Source organism: Coenobita brevimanus, chromosome 14 (genome assembly GCF_032717465.1).
Source record: "Coenobita brevimanus isolate Jiangsu-jjx chromosome 14, ASM3271746v2, whole genome shotgun sequence".
In the NCBI taxonomy this organism is placed as follows: Eukaryota; Metazoa; Arthropoda; class Malacostraca; order Decapoda; family Coenobitidae; genus Coenobita; species Coenobita brevimanus.
In genome coordinates, this window is record NC_136967.1 from 56,053,949 (window position 1) to 56,078,033 (window position 24,085).

Here is a 24,085-nt window from a genome sequence, read left to right on the forward strand (position 1 = left end):
GTATCTATCAGCAGTACTGTATGTAAAGATTCTGGTACAGTACTTAGCAACTGCAACCTGTGTCCCTTCTAGTCATTAGACACGAGGACGAAACCAGCTACGGCTTCATGAAACCATGGTTTTTAGGTCGCGGCTTCGGCTTCAGCTTTGTAACTTTCAAAGGGCTTTGCCTTTAGCTTTGAAGCCAAGGCTCTGGCTTCAGCCCCAACTGCTGGCCAAAGCACCAAGTCCAGATAATCGTTACAGGAATGGAATACGTTTACAACATGTAGGACAGTGGAAACAAAGCTACTGTAAGAGGATCATGATGTGAACAGGTCTAGAATGTAATGGGACAATTTAAGTTTTCTGAGAACTTGGCTGGCATATTAACTGAAAACTCTATATGCATGAATACTGATTTTCATATTTTCAAGTACAGTACTTTCTTTTGCACCTACTTCAGCTCAATAAAACATTAAATTTTACACAGTACTTTATTTCCAAACTGTCCATTCCTAGGGTCAACATTTGCATGTAAGAGATAATGGTATATACTGTATCAATTTAACCCTAGGTAAGATGCAAGGTATTAGGCACTCACTCGCTTGCAAGGGCTCTCTACAATTGAAGTTCTGATTTTCTTACTGGTTGGTTACAACTGGGATACTGTGACAGGAAACCATTATTGGCTTAAAAAAATTCATACAGCTTCGGCATTGTCTCCGTGAATGTTTACCTGGCTACGACTTCGGCTTCACAGCTTTCCAAAGGAGCACCTTCAGTTTCATGACTTTTACGGCTCCAAAGCCAAAGAGCTGGCTTCAGCCCCTGTCTGCCAGTCATTACAGTACTGTATATGCAGCTACCAAAATATCAGTCAATAAAAAAAAATAATAATAAAAAAAGTGTACTGTACCTGTACTCGGTCACCAGGCTTACATCTGTCCACAAGGTCATTATCTAATACTACGTCAACAGAGCGGGGCAGCTGGCCAGCTGGAGACTTCTCAGGCATCTCCTGGATGGTCACTGTCTGGTGATCCTTGTATGAGCAAAGACCATACTCAGTCTCAAGGAGGTTACCTAGAGACAGTAAGAGTTAACAACAATTAATACATAGTAAAATAAAAGCATCAACAGCATCCACTAATTAATTATTGACTAGGTTAGGCTTCTTCATCCTGGTTCGTGTCTGATGGCACATAAATACATTTTGTCGTCAAAGAACAAATACACAGTATGCACAAAGCTGGTACTTGCACAACTAATAACTTGATGTCTTAATTACACTCATTTTCAATGTTATATTGCCTGCAAATAATGCAATGTGGGATCTAAGACACTGCTATTCATGTGCTGTTTTGGCACAGGCTAAGTCAGGACTGAGAAGCCTTCAGGTACTTCCTAAACAAAGGATACACAGAATTCACACAGCTGGTGCCTGCACAACCATTCACTCAATATCTTTATTTCAGTAAATTTTAATGTTTCTTTATATAATGTGCGATATACAATACTGCTAGCCAAGTTTTGGAGGGGCTAAAGCGTCACTGTTTGCATCCTTGACCGACATGCAATATACACCGTTAATAATGTAGCTCATGTTATATTCCTACACTTAACTGATTCTGAATGGCGAAATTTCGACGTAAATACAAATATTGTACCACGTGAATAATGAATCAGTTCCTAACTTTTATATGTAAATCTGAAACATCAAACAAAAAAAGCCATCATACCGCACGGGTTTACAGTATATATACAGTCAGTTCAGCACAAATAATGTTATGATCTTTTACACAATCCATGTTGATGTTTTGATTGGCGGATGCAATTTTTCGGTATATGTAGTCAGACTGAGTTTGCAGACAATACCCAATTGGCCCTAGATGCATTTCAAATCCCAAACTCTAGCCTTGATCCATCAAAAATTGTATGTTTGAGGTAAAAAAAATTGTGACTTGGTAGATATTAGATGTCCTGTCGAAATTAAAGTTGTTCAAAATTAATGTTGTGAAACATGAGCATCTGCTGTAGTGAAGAAGTTCAAATATTTTTCTCTTTTCCATTTTGGTTTGAAACTGACTGTCTTCATTCTTTTATATATATATATATATATACAGTGGATTCTCAAATTTCGACAGTTTAGAATTCGATGATTCGAATTTAGATGCATTTTGGAGTGGTCTGCCTACCTCACTTTTCAATGCAAAATTGCGAATTTCGATGCTCTCAGGGGCTTCATAAGCAGAAACAGTCAAAGATCATCACCTTCTTCAGGCCAATTACAAGGGTGCTGCAAGATATAACCATCTAAGAGGGTGAGGAGGAAGATGTTGACACTGCAGATGTCCAGATACTCAGGGATGATTTTCATTTTGAGGAATTTGGGTTGGATACCTCCACAGAGGAGGCTACTTCAACTAAGTGGTCCACCCCTGCCACACACCACCAACACCAGCCAGCCAAGTGATAATATTCCATAACCCAAGGTTAGCACTTTACAGTGTGCTGTACTGTAACTACTGTAATAAAAACTGTGACAGGATACGGACAAACTAACAAATTTTGCTGTACAGTATTCTGAACTACAGTACAGTATGACAATACATTGCAGAACTACAGTTATGTAACCACATTTATAGTTCACAAAGTTTACAGGGAGTGTGGGTGAAAAATCATGATTTTACATGGTGAAGTTGGGAGGCCCCAGACCCAAACTAATTTTTCCCATAAGAAGTTCAGTTTAAATTTCTATGTTTTGAATTTCAATGTGGTTTTTTGGTACATATCCCCATCAAAATTTGAGAATCCACAGCATATATATATATACATATATATATATATATATATATATATATATATATATATATATATATATATATATATATATGTATCCTGCTTTTATTACTGCCTAGATAAAATTAAGTGTAAGCTTGTTAAATACTGTAATGGTAAGTAAATCTGAATGAGGTAGACTTCTAAATTCTGAATATAAGAAAAGACAATAACTGAACTGGGCCTGCTGATCTGTACTAGGCAGCTCCAACAAGAGCAGCAGGACCAGACAAGTAGAACAAAACAAGGATTGCAAAAAAGACCATATGATAAATCTGTTATATGATGGACTCACTTCCTCCCTCTAAAAGTCTGCCTTACAGAGGCTTTACTACATCTGTGGTGGTGACAATGTTTATATTTCTACAACAGGAGTAAGCTTATGAGTGTGAATTATGAACCAAGATTAATATTTACTAATCAATATTCTACAAACCATCTTCATCTTTTGTTGGGTATAGCGCACTAGAGGGAAATGGGTCATAGGAGGTCATGTCAGTGTAGCGTCTCTCCAGAGTCTTCTTTGTAGCAGGACAATAATGTACTGACCTCACCACCTTGGGTCGCACCAGTGAACCTATAAAAGATATACAGTATAATGTTATCAATTTATCATAAAGTGCTGTTATCACAACCAGCACATATATATTTACTAATCCAATGTTCCATGTCTATATAAGTAGGCATATTTGATGGCTACTTTCTAAGCTGCAAGGTCTGCAAGGTACCTATGAAGTACCTTCACAAGACCTCACCCCACATTTTCCATCACCTCCTAAAGGCTTTCATATCCACATCCCCTTATCGTTTATCATAGTGCTTGAAGCCCTCTCACGTGACTTCAGAAATGGACTCCCGTGGGAGATGTGTGCCAATGATTTGGAGTTGATTGCAGAGAATGAAAGGGAGGCAGAAGAAAGATATAGGAAGTGGAGAGACGGTATGGGGCACAAGGACTTGAGAGTAAATGCAGATAAAACAAAGGTGATGGTATTAGGACTGGTGGTGGTACTATCAATGAAGAGGAACAGGGCCATGTGCAGTTTGCCAAACTGGCATTGGAAGTAATTCCATCTCATGCAGTGTTTGTGACAAGTGGGAACATAAAGGATGTAGTGGTATGAGAGGCAGACTGCCAGATAATGCTGATTTTTATGTGTGTGGTGTGTTGGGGAGAGCATGTGGAGACTGTCAGGCATGAAAGGACTGATCTTGCTGGTCAGTCTTGTGAGTGTGTGGGAGAGCTTTGTTACTTGGGAGACATGTTATATGCTGGAGGTGGGGCAGGATCTAGCTCTGTGGATAGGGTGAGGAGTGGTTGGAAGAAGTTCAGGGAGCTGCTGCCTCTCCTGACACTGAGAGGGCTTTCCCTCCATGCTAAGGGATCTTTGTTGGCGGCATGTGTTAGGAGTGTAATGCCATATGGCAGTGACGCCTGGGCAGTGATGGATGAGGATATTCACAGGCTCAAACGTATAGAAATGACAGTGATTAGGTAGGAGTCCAGTACATTCTTGAATGCGAGACCTGAGAGAGATAGGTTTACAATGGAAGAGTTAAACAGAAGGATGGTACTGGAGTGTAATAGTGTTGTGATGAGGAGAGGTAGATTGAGATGGTTTGGGCATAAGGAGAGGATGGGGGATGACAACTGGATGCAAAAAGAGAGAAGTGTTAACACAGGGAGGTAGGGTTGCGAGAGGCAGACCAAAGAAGACCTCAGACGAAGTCATGGAGTGTGGCCTCAGGGATAAGGGATTAAACAGGGATGCTGCCAGAGAATCCGAGCAGCATGGAAAGTCGCCATTAGATGACCAAGGCCAACTCATGCAAGCATACTGGAGACTATATAAACAAAACAAAACAGAACAAACCAATCTGCCTGCTATGATGCCCCTGTCAACTGGGTGGAGAGACACAAATGTGGTGTCCATTCAGGAACCAAATCTCCACACTATTCCACCTTGCTGTGGCAAGGCAGTCAGCTGCAAGGGAACATCAGTTCACTGGATGAGACAGCCCAGCAAGGGGTGGTTGCTAGCCTGTGGTTGATGGGTCTGCTAGGCCAAACAAACTGGGGTTGATCAACAACAAGTTGTATATAACCAAGGAAGTCATTGACAACACTGGATGGTTACCATATAATCAAATATGTAAGGTGGGGCATACTATGGCACTCCTGGTAACTAGGTGGAGGAAGACATATGCTGCATCCATCTTTGAAAGGAACCTCCATATAATTCCCTGTGTCTCGCTGAGACTAGAAGCTGTCCACTGTAAGGAATGACCCTGCAGGAATGATTGCTCGCATCATGTTGATGGATCTCCTTGATCAGACAGACCAGGGTTATTGTACAACTACTACTACTAGCAAAACTAGTACTGTACTACCACCAGCACTACTTCTATGAGAACTACTACCATTATATTAGAATTCAAGATTTTTTTTTTTTTTTACTGGAAGATGAACACAGGAGTGCTGCCCACTTTTCCCTTCACCTTTACCTTTTTTGGTGTCTTCCCTCCTCTCTTCCTAATTCTCCAATCTTTCCTGTCATTTTTTTATTCTTCTTCTTTCCTTCTCAGGTGGCTTTATATCGAGTGACAAGCCTAATGGTTTCCTGTAAGCGAGGAAACCACTTACAATGCTGGGTGGTAACCATACAACCAACATACGTGTTCCCTATGTGTCAACAAGTGGGATAGTAGAGGGTTAGTGCCCCTCCCCATAAACCAATTGACTCAAAGATAAACAACCACAACTTACAGGATTATGGCATCTGGCAACAGAAAGACAGATGGATGAACTGAAGAAGGAAAACAAATTAAATAATATAAAAACCCATACACCAAATAACAGGAGAGGATCCTCCATTCATAAAAATCAGTAACAGTTGGATTTCAACTGTAAGCTGAAGTCTGGAGGGAATCTAAGCTGAAGACGGTTCCGAAGAGAAGCAATCTGGGGAATAATGGAATCCTGAATGGCAGAAGTCCAACATGGCAGAGTGACAGTCAAGTCACAAGCACTAGCAGATGTACATTTAGCATGGGGGAAGGCATGGAGAGATGGCAAAGTGGATACAAGTTTGGGCATTTGCCAAAAGCGTCTGCAAAGGCAAGAGAGACAACATTCCATCTTACTTGTGGGAAAAGTAGTTCATTTGTAATTGCTGGGTTATTAATTATTCTTATGGCTTTGTTCTGAACTTTGCCCAACTGTTTTAGTGCAACCACTCCACAAGGTGAGCAATATTCGAGACGAGAGCACATGACTTGTATTTTGTAGTTAACTGCTCGTCAGAGAAGAAGTTAACAACTCTGTACAATAATCCAAGCTACCCGGTACTTTGAAAAAGTCTTTACACGTCATCTAACATGATAAGTCCAACTTAGGGTACTGTTAAGCAAAACAATTTCAATACTTTCAATGACAGGAATATTAGTTACAGTGATGGTAATATAGGAATCAGCAAATATCTGTCTATTAGTAAAGAGTAAATTGGAGATACAGGTATTTGGTCTTCTTAGCATAAAATGAGACAATGTTATTTTATCCCCATTCAGTGATCTTAGATCTGCTATGGCAATTGCTGTGCTGAGTTGGGGGTTTGAGATATCAAACTTTGTGAATGGGTGGCTGAGTGTATAGGAACTGTGATGAATCTAGTCATCTACATATGAACAACTGGGATTATGGGTGACAGACAAGAGATCATTAATATGAAGGAGAAACAGGGTTGGAGCCAGAAATGATTTATGTGGTACATCAGCATTACCCAAATGAAAACTGGATTGTACATATCTAGGCCTACATACCATACATGTGTTCAATCTACAGTCTGATGCTAACTGAATCACATGTCTACTGTGAAGTGTAATGGAAATGTGTTTTTAAACTGATAAAACCAAAGTGAAACCACTCCTTTGCAGCTGCTGCACATGCCTAACCAATGTCTGCAAGTGACATTTATATGTGGGGCAGGCATATATGCATGGGCCAGGGTTGGTTTCATTTCCCACTAAAATTTTAAAGGGGAATGGCATACACTTGTACTGGCAAACACTCAAGGTTAAAAAATAAGTAAATAAATAAAAAATAAAATGAAGGATGCATTATCTGGGAGTGCAGTTCTGCATTATCAGTGCTGTCTACCATCCTACCGGCAGGAGTTATGGAGGGAATATACAAGTCAGGCCAGCCATGCCATCCAGGTATTGTATATCAATGTCAGTGCACAGAGGTGTCCTTTATCAGCACCATTCAGACCATTTATTTCAGCTTAACTTTCAATCTCCCCTTTCCTTTAACTTATAAGTTAAAAGGCTGCTTGCAAAGATGTGAGATCTTGTCATCACATTGTTACAATGATACACTGCTAATTATATAGTACTTATAATAAAAAATACTACAGTGGTACTAAACTCACATTTGGTTACAATGCCTTCTACACACACAAGATTCCCCAGATTCCTAGAATTCAGGGTCCTAGGGGAGACATGCTTGCTGCCAAAACTTCCTTCAAACCCTACGAACAATTCCTCCTGAGTTTTGGCAAAATTGGTGTCAACAGATGCCACAAATTCCTTTAATGCACGATGAAATGCAGGAAGCTCTTCATAAGCAGAGTTCAGCAAACTGAAATAAATCATCAAATATAATTTACATGAAGGCATGATACAGTACTTCTAGGCACTACATAGTAGCTACAGTTTATTAACCAGTAGTAAATGTGAATACAATACCGGTAAAAGAAGAAAAATGCTGCTGCAATCAATAAATTAACACAATTTTGATTTAACCTCACCCGTTGACACGCTGTGGGTTCTTTTTACGTAGGTCATTGATGTTGACAGTCAGTCGACATTCCCCATCTGCCACCATATCACGCACCAGCTGTGTGTACACACCACTGTCCTCCTGCAATATAATGCTTCAAGATAAAATCCTTGACCTCTACACAATTGCAATGTGCTGAAACTTGGTGATCATCGAGGTGACACTTACCATCCTCAACTTTTTAGTCTACAGCACCTGAAGGCCAGAAATAGTGCAAGGAAAAGTTCTTCACTGAAAAAATGGTTGGTTATGGTAATCATGAAATCACATAGTACCATGTGTAGGTAAATGATGAAGGTGAATGATGTACAAAAATGAAGTGTTTTGTGGCTAAGTACATTTGATACCATCTACATAAGGGGCCCAGTTCACATCCAACTTCCTTGCAACAGCAATTGTTTGAAAGGCTTCTTGATGGAAATTTAAAGCCGTCTGACATGAGGAACTCCCATTAACCATGGTAATGATCTAGCACTGTATGTATGCCAATGTTTAGGGACAGAACACACAATATGTGTACAGTATGAAAGTGTGGAGTACAAATAAAATGGTGCATGAAGGTCTCTCATGTGGCCTCAGAACTTTGACTCTCATGGGAGATGATGTATGCTAATGACTGGAGTTGATCATGCAGAATAAGAAGGTAGCAGAGGAAATCTTCAGGAACTGGAAAGGTGGAATGGGGTATACCAACACATTTAAGGGTTTAAGAATAAACGTGAATAAAACAAGAGTGATGATGGCAAGGGCAGGTGGTGGGACTGGCACACCATTTGCCACAAGGGGGTGGGAAATTACAACAGTCCATTCTGTTCACCGTTCGTGATCAGTGGGTGCATTTGGGATGTAATATCGGAGATAAGCTACAAAATAATACCGATTCTGAGTGTGCAGTATATGTGAAGGGCAGAATGCAGAAGATGTGGTGCAGGAAAGGATTAATCTTCCTGGAGGGTCTTGAGTGGATGAAGGAGGCTTGCTATTTGGGAAATATGGTGGGTGCTGATGACTGAGCTAGAGCATGCTTGGTAGCAAAGGTAAGGAGTGGTTGGATGAAGTTCAGGGAGCTGCTGTCTCTCCTGACACTGAGGGCTCTCCCTCCATACTAAGGAGTCCCTGTATACAGCATGTGTTAGGAGTATAATGCTGTACTGTAGTGAGGATTGGACAGTGGAGGAGGATAACTGTTGGCTCAAACATGGAGGATAATCACTGGCTCAATCATAGAGATAAGAATGATCATAAGGATATGTAGTGCATCCTTGAATGAGAGATCTGGGGGGATTAAGATTGCAAATGAAGAGCTGAGGGGTGGGACTTGAATCCATCCATGATGTGATAAGAAGGGGTAGACTGAGATGGTTTGGGTATATGGTGAACAGGGAGAATAACAACTGGGTGCAGTGGCTGAGAAGTATTAATGTTGAAGGCAGAGTTACCAGAAGCAGACTGAAAACTTAGGACTATACCATACAGTGTGATCTCAGGGACTGAATACAGAGGCTGCTAGGGATCGTGCAGTAGAAAATAGGTGATCAACGACAATGTATTCAAAGTCATACTGAAACCATTATAAACGAAAAGAAACAAAGCACATTCATCAATTAAAAGCAATAGGCAAGGTGTGAAGTGAGCGAGTTGACCTTAAGATTGCCTTGTGCTCTGAAAATGGGTATACACAGGAGTACAACACAGTACTGTGTAAACAGTGTATTACATCCAAAGGATACAAAAGAAGTAACCTTGTATCACGGAAGACTGTATGAAGCTACTACCATACCACTAATGCGAATGAAAGCTCTCCCTCCCTCTAAAATAAAAGCTGTGGAAAACTCTTTAGAACAGTGGTATAATGGGGTATGGCAGTGAACCATGAGTCATCAAGAAGGACAATGAACAAACGTATAAACACAAAAGATCATTAAATAAAATACAGTGTTAGATTAAACCTAGTGAATTAAAAAAATTTATTCTTTTCTGCAAGTTTTCAAAGTGGCTCTGAGACCATCAGGCAGCCACAAAGTCTTTTATCTGTGTGATCCTCTGATGATGCAGGTTGCCTCAGAGCAAACTTTGGCTGTAAAATATGTCTGCCATTTTTTTTTTTTTTTTTTCTTAGGTTATTACAGCATCCAAGAAACTGATGATTTTGAAGATTAACAATGAAAAAAATTGTATAAGTATCAAAAATTAATCAATGAACATGAAAACCACCTGAAAAAAGTAGGTACCTAATTGGTGAGATGGGGCCACCACACCCCCAATGACTAACAATCCAGACTGCGATAAATCTAACCATGAAAACCCCTCAACCCTTCCATGTGCCTACTATCTTGGACCTGACATAACAGTGAACGTCGCACACCAAAGGGAGAAGGTGTTGTTTCTACCTACTCAGCCAACTCGCCATGTATACTGAGATGTATCCTCATCTCCTAAACATGCACACTTTTTGTCTATTCTTGAGAAGATAGACAACACTGTCACAAACACTTCTCCTCCCTATACCAGCACAAATTATCACACTTCAAACACTGCACCTTACTTGGTAAAACATCATGGATATGGCAAGTCCATACTAGTCGTGTCATATTGGAAACAAAAGATAATAATTTTGTAGGGAGAAGTCATGCACCCAGGACACAAAGATATTTCAGACAGGGCATGGCACAACCTTGGGGGGGGGGGGAGTAGGCCAGCATCACCTCAACATCACCATCTGTCAGGTGTAAGCAGACTCTAATAAGAGGAAGCAGAGATGTTGCCACTATATGACAACACCTCAACACACTCAAAGGCCGATTTAAAGTGTCTTCCAGGAAACAGAGGCGAAAGACTGACAGGGTAGCATGATCAGAAATAAATCTGAGTCAGCTGTCAGGAGTTAAGGTCTTGCCATACTTATGAGACGTAATTTATACAATACTGTATGACAAAAATGGAACCCCATACAGATGCATTTCTAGAGGTTACCAGTATGTCACAGAAAAGATGCCCATATTTTGATAAGAAAATGTCACAGATCAAAATACTGTGGGGTCATTTTGTAAAAATGTAAAGGGATACCTCTGAAAACCAAGTCTGGACACCCAATTCCAGTGAGCCAGGGTGTCACAATTTCCATTTATGAGAATAAGAACTGAAGTACCAGTACCAGTCTAGGCATTCTGAAGACAAAATATCATTAACTAATAGATATTTCAGTACACCAGGACAATATGGTACATTCATGGGCACCACCATTGTTAGCAAATAATATAACCTGCAGATTGAAGAGGGCCATTAAGAGTACATATGACCCTCATCAATGTAAGGTTCGAACGGGGTATGAAAAAGATACTTGGTTTGAAGTGGAAACGGGTGAAACAAGGAAGTGTACTATCCCCATTACTGTTTATTACTTATATGGACATGATAATTAAAAGATTCAAGGAAAGGTTTGGAAATGAAGAGCAAGGGGATATATTGGCCTACGCAGACGACATCGCATGTTGGAGTAATAGCCGGCCACAACTAACAAGAGCTTTGGAGTGCTGGAGGGAATGTTTTGAAGAAGCAGGAGTAACAATAAACATAAACAAAACAGAAATACTCACTGTGAAAAAGCAAAATGATGACGCGGATGATATAGTAGTTGGGGGCGATCAGGTCAAAGAAGTAGAACTTGTAAAATATCTGGGGTGTATTTTTACGAAGGAGGGAGATAAGAATAAGAGAGAGATCACCGAAAGGATAACTAAATATAGCAGATGTGTATGCTCTCTATATCCAATACTCAAAGACAGATATGTACCACTGGAGGCAAAGAGAACTATATTCCAGTCTATTTTAACACCTATACTCACATACGCATCTGAGAGCTGGACTCTGACAACCCGAGACTGGAGCAGAGTTCAAGCAGCAGAAATGAGACCACTGAGAGCAATAGTGGACAAAACAAGGAGAGACAGAATCAGGAATGAAACAATAAGAGAAATGGATGGAGTAACATCGGTGAGAAAAGTAATCGAAAATTCACAACTGAGATGGCTAGGACATGTTGAGAGGATGGACGAGTCAAGAATAGTGAAGGAGAGATGGAATTGGAGACCTGATGGCAGAAGATCAGTCGGAAGACCTCGGAAAAGATGGAGAGATGGTGTGGAGGAACTGTTGGACAGACGAGGTATGGATAACATCGAAGCATTGAGAAATCAAGAGGCCTTTGAGAGAACCAACTGGAGACGGCTGATCCACCTGACAGGCTAAATGCCTACCTGGGAGCCGAATGAATGAATGAATGAATGAATGCAGACCGGGATAAAATTTCTAGTTTGTACACTGCTCTCACAGACCACAATCAACAAATATTTGCTCTCTGGGTGTTAAAGCAAAAATATTATCCTGTGTGTGGACTCCAGTGCAAATAAACAAAAGGAATATTCTGAAGGAATAAAGCTGGGGTGTGAAAGCAATTGGTATTATTTTACAAGTTATACCGTTCTATCTAAACTTGGGTTATGGGATGGCTCCATTGCAAACTCCTACCTAAAGGATACGGTAAGGAGCAATCACGTCATAATTTATTAGTTAACAAGACCGTATACATTCACTTACATCATCCTCTAGGAACTCAAGGTATTCTCGTTGGATGTCCCTTATACGCTGGTCAATCACAACGTCGGTAGTAGCACCCATTTTAATAAAACCTCAACGGCCAACACCCTCCTTCGCCAGGCAATGTCACTTCGCGGCAACAACGAAAAGCGCGGGAAACGGTGGAGCGGTGTGGTAGTGTTATTGGAGATTTCGTAATACTGCCGCTCGGTAGATACTGCGTAACACCTTTTTTATCTCCACAATTCACCTCAGTATCCTCACCATTCTGAATACCATAATTCAAAATCCTCTTATAGGTCATCCTATAAACAATGTCGATACTTAAGTGACAAATAAATCGCAAAGAAAGATACACTACGGCACGCCGGGCACGGTCTCTTGGCCTTCATGACATTTAGCCTAAAATCACTCATATATGAGGATAGCCTGTACGAGTACAATGACAGAATTAAGTTAACTACACAGCTGATCTTGACTGATTTCATAAAGCCAACGTATTACTTCAAGTTCGTGAATATTATTCCTCCGAAACAACACGTCCTGTGAGATGGCGGTAAAATATAAACAAGTTAGCAAAACGGGGGACCTGACAGCGAGGGGAGATCCAAAACTACTGCATTTTTTTTATTTTACAACAGAGGAAGGGAAAGCAAGGTAAATAAAAAAGGTAATCCATACACCGGATTACAGGTGTCCTCCACTTATAAAAAAGTTTTAACAGTTGGACTTGAACTGTTGTAGGATGAAGTTTGGGGGTGGGGGAGGGGAATTATTCCGGGGAAGCGAGTTCTAAAGAGGAGCAGTTCAGAAAATAAAAGAATTATGATAAGCAGAGGCTCTGCAAAATGGCAGTGTGTCCAGTCATGAGCGCTTCCAGATGCCCGTATAGCACGGGGGAAGGCGTGGAGCATTTGCCATAAAAGTATGTGTAAAAGAAAGCAAGGGAGGCAAAATTCCGTCTTATTTGTAGGGGAGGTAGTTCATTGGTAATTGCTGGGTTATTAATCACTCTTAATAGCTTTGTTCTGAATTTTGTCTAGTTGTTTTAGGGCAACCTCTCCACATTTGAGCTGAGAGAGCAATGACTGTTAATTAGGCTATAGCTGACTGCTCATCAGTGAAGAAGTTACGGATTCTATACAATAATCTAACGGATTCTATACAATAATTTAAGCTTCTTTGAAGCGGTTTTAACAAGTGATCTAACATGACGAGGCCGACTGAGAAACAGAGACTTTCAGTAATTTTAGAGAGAGGAAGAGTGGTTGCACTGAAGGTAATATAGGAATTAGGCAATATCTGTTTTAGTAAACTGGATATATTTGGTTTTCCTTGCATTAAAATCATGAGATATTGTTATTTTGTCCGCATTCAGTGATTTTAGAAAGGTCTTGATTTATGTAAATTGCTGTACTGCAGTTGAAGTTAGAGATACTGAGCAACTGTGAATGGGTGTTTAAGTGTGAAGTAACTGTGAAGCATTTAATCATCTGCACATGAGTGAATGGGATTATGGGTGATGGACGAGATCATTAATTTGAATCGAGAATAGGGTTGGAGCACAGGACTGATCCTTGAGACACGCCGGCATTAATTAACCGAGTGGAAATCGGATACTTCATCTAGTTTTATATTTCTGTCTCTGATATATGAGAAAATCAGTAGAACAAAAGATGGCAGGCCATTGTAAGGGAGAGTGGATAGCAGGGAACGGTACCACGCTCTGTCAAAAGCTCTAGAAATATCAAGGGCTACTGCATGGATTTCTTCATGTTGGTCAGTTGACTGATGGATGGTATGAATCAAGAAATTGAGGTTATCAACAGTGACTCTTTCGTAGCAAAAACTACACTGTCTGTCATTACTCAGCTTTCTAGGTTGGTTCAGTACGTGGCAATCTTAGCTGATTAAAATCATGGAAGGTTTCGGTGGTGAAGCCCCGTGCTTTAAGATATGGTAAGGTAAGGTTAGGATAAGTTCAGTTAGATCAGATCATTAGATTTCTTATAGGGCCATCTTTTACTATTTTTATGGCATCTAAATTGCGCACATCTGATTATGGTTAATGCACTGACGCGTCCAGTTGGCAAGATAAATGTATACTTTGATTGTCCTATTCACTTTTTGTAGCCTGAAATCAACAAGCAAGTAACTGTGTAACATACGACTGATTTCCTGAAACTCTGGCAATAGATAGATTGCAAGAAGGCAGATGGAGTCGCTGCTCTCCGCTTACCCGGTGGCAATATTTTACTCAGATTCTTCTAACCAACCCCTTTTGCCTGTACAAAGCTCTGTCACTTATCTTAGGCAAAGTTAGCATCACAAACCATAAAGTTCATTTTTTAACTAAATAAAAAAAATGAATTTCTGTGCGATACTGGGTTACGGATGGGTCTGGGACTTCATGAGGGTGAAAGTTGGGGGCGTGTTGGAGGAGCTGTATGGGGCCTTCACACACATGCTGGCTGCCGCACCCCCAGTCCAGCCTCCACTTCCACCCCAACTCCGAAACCTATTTTTTCCACCCCCACCCCCACCCACAGTCCAGCACCAACAACAGCCTCCACTTCCACCACAACCAGACCGACCTCTTCCACCTCCATCCACAGTTCAGTACCAACACCAGCCTCCTCTTCCAGCACAACCCCCACTCCATCTCCCACACCTGTACCAACCGCAGCCTCAACTCCCTCCCCAGCTCCCAGACTCACCTCTTCCACCCATCCCCACTTCCACACCCCCTCATACACTGTGGGGGAGGTTGTGTGTAAGGTTCAGAAGGGTGAGAGAGTGGGTGAAAGAGCGATTGCTACTCATTGCGGCAGTGGTTTGCATAATTATGTTCCTCATTATGTACTACTTATTAGTCATACAGTATGAGGCTGCAATATGATTGAGGATGGGCCTTCAGTCTGTCCTCAGCCCCCAAGTGCCCCACCACCTTCATCGTAGTCTTTTTCCATTCATTCTCTCCACAGTCTTCATCTTGGACTTCTCCCTCTCTCTCCATCATCTTCAGCCTGACCCAATTTTTTTTCTCTCTCCACCGTCTTAATCATGTTTTTTTTTCTTTATCTCCACGTTCTTCAGCATGGAATGAGTGCCCCACCACCTTCCTGCTACCCTTTTTCTTCTCCCTCGCTCTCTTTTTCTCAGCTGACATAAGGGTTATTTCTGCTCCTTCTCTCTCTCTCTATGATTTTACAAACGATTTTGTAATGAAGGAAGGAATATTGAAAAACTAGAACCAAGTCATAAATTGGCTATATGGCACTAAGGCTGGTGTTGAAGTGGTTTTGGCGATGAAGCGTCTTGGTGATGAAACAGTTTGGTGTTATGGATTGGCAATGAAGTAACTTGACTGGTAAGTTGGTTGAAAGGCTTGACCCAGGAAGGGAGGAAGGGTCATTGTCAATGGGAGGTCCTAAAGCTACCCATGTCATAAAACCAGATGTCTACCCCGATAAGAATATACAGTATATAGGGAAAATAAAGGCCAGAAGAAACACAGACCTATCAAGAAGAGAGGTGGGACAGAAAAGATGAGGACGGTAAGGAGAAAGACTGAAAATAAAAATGCCCTCTTTAGTCGCCTCTTACAACAAACAGGGGATACTGGGGAAGTATTTTTCCCCTCCCTCTTCCCCAGAGGTAAATTTCAGTTAAATCTGTGTCGGTAACATTCGGAACTAGTCAACAATTCCCACCGCAAGCTGTTCATTAAAACAAGGGTTAGCTGTAATTAAACTTCTTAACATACTTATCAACGTATGATGTGATAATTTGTTTGAAATACATAATGATATTCTAACTAAATATAGTGGGATGAACCTCAGACCTAAATGATGGAATACCAGTATGGGGAATATTTTTATTTCTTTCTAACAAGCTAGGCATTTCTCTACCTTTTTCCTACCCTGTTTTCTTTTATTTTCCCAGTTCAGGGTGAAAGAGGCAGTGCTCGTTGGGTAGGTGCCTTTGACAATGAGGTTGAGGCAGAAAAAGAGGTCCTTGGATCAGCTGAATGGAGTAAAAAATGCCCAGGAGTTATAAATGAGTTTGTTGTGAGTGACATGATCAAGAGAGTTGAAACTGGTCCTGTAAATGATGTAATGGATCATTATGGAGTACCAGGGGAGAATGGTCATTGTAAGGTGACTGAAGGATATGTCAGAAAAGAAGTGTATGCATATGTAGTTCACATTCAACCACAAAGATGCACACATATGTACATGGTACAGAACAAATGGAGACGGTGATAAAAGGAGCCGGATTAAGTGCTTGTAGAGAGGACAATGCTTGACAGTGTTGTTGATACAAGGGTCTAGCTTGTCCATGTGATTTTTTTATGCTAAGTTGAACTGTGAGGAGAGAGAGAGAGAGAGAGATCAGTGAGTACAGAGGCTGTACTGTCTGAGTGCTCCTTTTTAACCTAGTAGCAGTGACTAACCAAATGACTGTTTCACAGGTATATGTGAAGTGTATCTTCAAAGAAAAATACACTAGATTAGAAGTATGTGCAAATGGTTTTTTCCCAGGAGGTGGAGGGCAAAATTTGAAGAGTTGAATGGTGTAAATGGTTGTGTGGTCCATTTCACTCAGTTCTGTTGATAGGTCTCCTACTTCTGTACTTTCTGTGTAATATTTTAGAAAGTGATAGTAAGATGATCCTGCTGTTTACATACAGTATTTTCATATCTTTGTAATGTATATTTCACAGCATGAGTGTTGTCCATTGTGTTTTTTGTGTTTTACAGGTTTTCTTTCATGATGTCTTAAATCTAGAGTGGCCATAAGTGAATTACCTGGGAAACAACCAATGCTCTTAACAATGAAGAAAACTATTGCAATATTATCAGTAATATTTATTAAACAATATATACAGTGATCACGTACACACTAATAAATACTTTTACATGATGAGAAGTTATATATCATGAGAATAATGAATTCTATACACAGAAGATAACTGCTACGATTGCTGTGGCCCCTGGTTGGTCTTCCATGCTAGGTAGGTATTCCAGAAAAGGGCAAACACTTGGGTCACAAGAACTTGGTGGTACAGGGGCACAAAAGAGAAGTTACAGATCTGAACAGCTGGCCACACCTGAAAAGAACATGGCAAATATAGTTTAGCCAGAACTCTAATACACAAGTGTATGGTTACAAAATTCCTGTTAGTAATATAAGTATGATAATACTTTCTGCCAATAAACCTAATCCAGTCCTACCACCTATGGCATGTTAAAGTTGCACATGTTGCTTACTGTGGAGATCAAAAGCAATGTGATTATACTGTCCTGTACTTTGGAGCACAAAAATAAGTGTAAGTTTGAATGATACATTTATGTACAGCGACCAATGACCAGGCTAGCATGTGTAAACTTAACACTGGATGGCAGCTTAGTGTTCCTGCCAAGCCTTACTGAGATTGGAATTATAGGACCATACGTCCTTACTGATGCCTCAGTGCCTACTGAAGTACTGAATAAATGTTTATATCCAACAGAATTCGTTTTCGTTTTTAAAGGCTCCAACATGCTTGCATGTGTCGGCCTTGGTCACCTAATGGCGGCTGTCCACGCTGCACGATCCATTGCAGCCTCCCTGTTCAGTCCCTTAACCCTAAGGTCACACTTAATGACCTCGTCCCATGTCTTTCTCGGTCTACCCCTCATAACCCCACCTCAAATATTAACACTTCTCACCTTCCCCACCCAATTATCATCCCCCATCCTCTCCACATGTCCAAACCACCTCAATCTACCTCTCCTCATCACGACACCAATACACTCCAGTCCCATCCTACCTCTCAACACTTCCATTGTAAACCCAGCCCCTCCAGGCCTTGGACGCAGGGACGCACTGCACATCCACCTAATCATTGTCATTTCTGTACGTCTGAGCTGGCGAATATCTTCCTCCTTCACTACCCAGGTCTCACTGCCATACATCATTACACTCCTAACACATGCTGCATACAAAGACCCCTTAGCACGTAGGGAGAGCCCTCTCAATGTCAGGAGAGGCAAGAGCTCCCTGAACTTCTTCAGACCACTTCTCACCCTAGCCACAGAGCTAGCTCCAGCCCCACCTCCAGCACACAACATGTCTCCCAAATAACAAAACTCTTCCACACTCTCAAGAGATTCACCAGCAAGTTCAATCCTTTCACGTCTGACAATCTCCACCTGCTCACCCCGGCACGCCGTACACATAAAATCAGCATTATCTCGCAGTCTACCTCTGATACCACTATATCTCTTATGCACTCATTTATCACACACACCGCACAAGATGGAATTACTTCCCACGCCCTTGTGGCAAACCGCACATGGCCACTCTCCCTCGTCTTTGACAGTACCGCCACCAACCCTAGATATCATCACTTTTGTTTTATCTGCATTTACCCTTAAACCCTTTTGCCCCATACCATCTCTCCACTTCCTAAACCTTTCCTCCGCCTCCCTTTCAATCTCTGCAATCAACACCAAATCATCAGCATACAACAACTCCCACAGGAGTCCGTTTCTAAAGTCACATGAAAGGGCTTCAAGTACCATGATAAACAACATGGGACTCAAGACTGACCCCTGATGCACACCAGCATTCACGGAAAACTCATCATTCAAATCTCCATTCACTCTCACCTGGGTGTGAGCACCCACATACATGGCCATAACCACCCTAACCAGCCACTTCTCCAAGCCAAGCTCTCTCATTGCCCACTTCACCACCTCTCTAGGAACTCTGTCAAAGGCCTTTTCCAAATCAACAAAAACAAAATAAAGATCCCTTCCCCTACCAATATATTTTTCCTGAAGCTGTCGAACAATGAATATGGCATCAGTGGTCCCCCTACCTGGCATAAACCCAAACTGCATCTCATCAATATTCACTCTTTCTTTAATCATACCTTCTAAAACTCTCTCCATTACCTTCATTATCTGATCTAAAAGCTTTATACCTCTATAATTTCCTCTTTCCAGGGCATCACCCTTCCCTTTATACACATTTACAATTACCTCTTCAGCCAATCATCTGGGACAATACACTCATAAATAATCCTATTTATCAGGTCAGTGACTAAACTCACCCCTATATCGCCTGAGGCCTTCAACATTTCGGCAGTCAACCCAGACACACCTGCTGCCTTCCCCACCCTCATCCTGCCTATTGCCTCACTCACAGTAGCAGTATCAATCAAAGGCCAAGGGCCAGACACTGGATCTGCTGGCTCCAAACCTTCCCTGTCCCAGTCAAACTCCTCATTCAACAACCAATTATAATGCTCTCTCCATGCATCTTTAATATCCTCGCTGTTCACCACTACCCTTCCTTCATCATTCTTCACACACTGCTCACCTATGATATCCCGATTATCCCTCTTCACCTGACCTACCACCCCAAATATATTTTTCCTTTCCCTATAATTTAGGTTATCAAGTAATTGTCTCTGCGACTCAGACTTTGCCCTGTATACCTCTCTTCTAGCCCTACGCTTGGCAGCCAAATATTCCTCTTTGCTACCACCCTTCTTCCATTCCCGGAAAAGCCTTCTTTTCTCCTTAATTGCAGCTTCTACACCCTCATCCCACCACCAAGTTACTTTATGTCTTGGTGGTCCTCTTGTCCAGCCGCATGTTACATCAGTAACTCTCAAGAAATTGTTCTTGAGGGCTCTGTACTGTTCATTAACGCCTCTGTCTACAGCTCCCTGTTCAGCCACCACTCTCCTCGACTTGCTATAGAAGGCATCCCTTACTACTTGGTTTTTCAGCTTCCATATTTTCCTCCTAGGTACGTAAGTCCTCTTTTTCATCACTTGTTCTTTAAGCACCATATCACAAATCAGTAGTTTGTGCTGCTGCAAACACTCCTCACATCCTATAACTTTAACATCCCTCACTAACCTCCTATCGGCCTTCCTAACCAGGAAATAATCTATCTGACTCCTATTCCCCCCAGACTCATACATAATTAACCTACTGTCTCTTTTCCTAAAATATGTGTTGCACACAATCATGTCCGTTGCCTCCCCAAACTCGAGTATCCTTTCCCCTTCTGCATTCCTTAGACCATGCGCACATCCTCCATGCACTCCTTCATAACCTTGTGCTTCACCTACATGACCATTTAAGTCCCCTCCCAAAATCACTATCTCATCATCCCGCATACCACCCACTACACGTATTAAATCATCCCAAAATCTATCTTTCTCTGATTCATCCAATCCTGCCTGTGGAGCATATGCCGATATAATCGCAGCTATCTTTCTTCCCAACAGAATTTTCACTACCAATATCCTATCGCTTACTCTCAAAACATTCATAACATATTCCACCCATTTCTCTGCAACCATCACACCAACACCTCCATATCCGTCTGTCCCCCCCTGCCAAAACAACTTATAGCAACAGTCCTTCCCAACAATCTTTCTGGCTGATCCACCCCTGTACCGGACTTCCTGCAAACATGCCACATCCACCCATCTCCTACTGAATGCCTCAACGACTTCCCCTGCTCTTCCCCTCAAACTTCTCACATTCCATGAACCCACCCTCATTCCCATGGGTGATCTACTGTCCTCAGGCTTGCTTTGAAACTTATTTTGTTTTGTCATCTTCAGTATTAATAAGTGTAATATTAAAGTACACTGGACAACCAAAATATGGAAAATAAACCTACAACTGTTATTTATTTTATACAGTGTTTTGCTATTTTATTCACTGTTCAACAGCTTCAGGAAAAAATATATAGGAAAGAAAATGGAACTGTACTGTACTTTGTTTTTGTTGATTTGGAGAAGGCCTTTGACAGAGTCCCTAGAGAGATGGTGAAGAGGGCAATGAGAAAGCTTGAGATCGAGGAGTGGTTAGGATCGTTATGGCCACGTATGTGAGTGCTCGTACCCATGTAAGAGTGAATGGAGATTTGATAGGAGTTTTCCATGAATGTTGGTATGCATCAGGGGTCAGTCTTGAGCCTCTTGTTGTTTATTATGATACCTGAAGCCGTCTCACATGACTTCAGAAATGGACTCCCGTGGATGTTGTATTCTGATGATTTGGTGATGACTGCTGAGAATGAAAGGGAGGCAGATGAATGATTTAGGAAATGGAGAGATGGTATGGGGCACAAGGGCTCGAGAGTAAATGCAGATAAAACAAAAGTGATGGTATTCAAGGCTGGGGGCGGTACTGTCAAAGAAGAGGGGGAGTGGCCATGTATGATTTGCCACAATGGTGTAGGAAGTAATTCCATCTTATGCTGTGTTTGTGACTACGGGTGCATAAGAGATGTAGTGGTATTAGAGATAGACTGGGAGATGACGCTGATTTCATGTGTGTGGTGTGTCGCGGATAGCATGTGGAGATTGCTAGGCATGAAAGGACTGAACTTGGTGAGTCTCTTGAGTGTGTGGAAGAGTTTTGTTACTTGGGAGACATGTTATATGCTGGAGGTGGGGCTAGAGTGAAAAGTGGTTGGAAGAAGTTCAGGGAGCTGTTGCCTCTCCTAACACTGAGAGAGCTCTCCCTCCATGCAATGGGATCTTTGTATGTGGCATGGGTTAGGAGTGTAATGCTGTATGGTAGTGAGACCAGGGCAATAAAGGAAGAGGATATTCACAGGCTCAAATGTACAAAAAAGGCAATGATTAGGTGGATGTACAATGCGTCCCTGAATGCGAGGCATGGGAAGGCTAGGTTTACGACAGAAGAGTTGAAAGATAGGATGGGCTGGAATGTACAGGTGTTGTGATGATGAGCGGTACATTAGGATGGCTTGGGCATGTGGAGAAGCTGGGGGATGATAATTAGGTGCAGAAAGTGAGAAGCGTAAATGTTGGGGGTAGGGCAGCGAAAGGTAGACCGAAAAAAGACCTTGGACGAGGTCATTGAGTGTGACCTCAGGTATGAGGAACTAAAGAGGGAAGCTGCCATAGATCTAGCGACATGGAGAGCCGCCATTAGGTGACCAAGGCCAACACATGCAAGCATGCAGGAGCCTTCAAAAACGAAACAAAACGAAATTGTGAGCTTGGTCTTCTACTGTTTTGGGAATACAGTACATCAGACTAGCAATACAGAAAATTTTTCAGTCCGTCACCATTCTGGGATAGTGCAACCATAACAATCTAAACCCTGAAAGTCTGGAATCATGGATATGGTCACACTCCCTCTGCTTTGACAGGATTGCCACCATCCTGAAACAGCATCACTTTTGTTTTATACACATTGATTCTCAAACCCTCTGTAGTAGGTGGGGGTGCTCACCATCCACTCACTCAATGTAGTGCTGCTCTCGGGTGTCTGCCCTGTCCTCTCCTCCATCCTTCTTTCCTTCCATCTTCTGTCTTTCTTTCCCTCATTCTTTCCTCATCTTTCTGCCTGCAGGTGACTTTACACTCCCTCTTCTGTCTTTCATTCCTTCATTCTTTCCTCTTCCTTCTGCCTGTGGGTGACTCTACGCTGAGTGACAAGCCAAAAGGATTCCTGTACACCAGGAAACCATTTACTACACTGGGTGGTAACCATATAACCAAATTTTGGCACCTGGTGGTTTAGTGGGTAATTATTGTGCTCCAATCAGATTGAGCCGGTGAAGGTTTATATCCAAGGGGTGATTGGGGTTTACTGCTCACGTAATGCCACTAAGGGATGAGTGAGGTTGGTCACTTTCATCTTAAATGTCAGGACCAACTGCCTAGCCCCGGGCTTCTACGCTCCTCATGGGGCAACGTAGGATTGGATGATGGATGGATGGATATTCTCAAACCCTTATGCGCCATTCCATCTCTCCATTTGTCTTTCCCTGCCTCCCCTTCATTCTCCTCAATCAACATGCAAGGGAAGTATGAAATTATAATTAAAGAGTAAGAACAAAAAGAACTAGCAAAACTTGTAAGATAAAGAAAAACCTGCAGCACCATAACAAATCAGCGAAATGTCATGGCTGGCCACACTTCTCCTGGGTCCAAGAAACTACCCCCTAAAAATGAACACAGCCTGTACTAAAAGCACTGCACAATGATTTAGACACTTAAACAAAATACTAGTTAGTTTGGTGATTTAGAGGAATACCAAATGAGCACATAAAGAAAGGGGAGTGAGGGAGGTGGTGGTGGAAGTTGCACAACCTCAACAATGGGAATTGCTGTACTGTTCACAGAAAGTGTGGACAGTGCATCACTGGGTGCTGAATTTTGATGAGCATAAACACTTCAGTGACCCTGACAGAAGGCTGTCGTGCAGTGGGAGGCATTTTATACAGAAGTACCACACCCTTCCTCATCTCACAGTCTGGGATGATTCCTTTCATCATCATTTGTAATGCTAGGGTTGTGACATAAGAGGGATGCTTCCAAAAGACAACTCCATGGAGGAAGTGTAGAGTGCAAACACATTTTTTTCCCCCAGCAAAAATGATTTTCTCTGGCATGAAGGATTTTTCAATTTACTCTCCCTTCTAGTGCAATAATTTTGAGGCAATAAATCTTTTTGTCTGCCAGTATGTATTTCTCTCACCTTATACTACCAATATGTCGATGGAAAGTATGGAGCAAAAATAGGAACTCCTAGGCTTGATGGCTAGCTAGCACTGTGTCTGAAGTGGATTCACCACAAAGGCACACAGATCAGAAGCCCATGCTTTTTTAAAAGATTTTGGGGGATTTTTTTTTTTTTTTTGCACTTTTAAGCAAACTGGTTCATCATATAATATGTTTTGGGCAGTGACTGATCTGAGGCATTCAACCAGTTGCCACAGTGCTCAGTGGTGGTTGTATGTGGCTTACAAGCCTGCTTCCTCTGCATATGCCAT

The 24,085-nt window shown here is 41.7% G+C and overlaps 2 protein-coding genes across 3 annotated transcripts in view; both read right to left on the reverse strand.

Annotated features, from left to right (window-relative positions):
• The window catches only part of Mcm3 (minichromosome maintenance 3), a 34,836-nt gene extending 22,468 nt beyond the window's left edge, over positions 1–12,368 (reverse strand). The window contains exons 1-5 of the mRNA XM_080286218.1: positions 12,257–12,368; positions 7,629–7,741; positions 7,251–7,459; positions 3,257–3,397; positions 899–1,065 (exon numbers count right to left, since the gene is read on the reverse strand). Coding sequence (XP_080142344.1) covers positions 899–1,065; positions 3,257–3,397; positions 7,251–7,459; positions 7,629–7,741; positions 12,257–12,337 — 711 coding nt within the window. The 5' untranslated portion in view covers positions 12,338–12,368. The remainder of the gene's footprint in view (positions 1–898; positions 1,066–3,256; positions 3,398–7,250; positions 7,460–7,628; positions 7,742–12,256) is intronic.
• Positions 12,369–17,155: 4,787 nt separating this feature from the next.
• Positions 17,156–24,085, reverse strand: part of LOC145417515 (mitochondrial inner membrane protein Mpv17-like) — a 28,548-nt gene continuing 21,618 nt past the window's right edge. Inside the window, exon 4 of one of the 2 annotated variants that reach the window (XM_080286223.1) lies at positions 17,156–17,369. In XM_080286223.1, coding sequence (XP_080142349.1) covers positions 17,235–17,369 — 135 coding nt within the window. In that variant the 3' untranslated portion in view covers positions 17,156–17,234. The remainder of the gene's footprint in view (positions 17,370–24,085) is intronic. The other variant, XM_080286227.1, reaches the window with a different exon arrangement.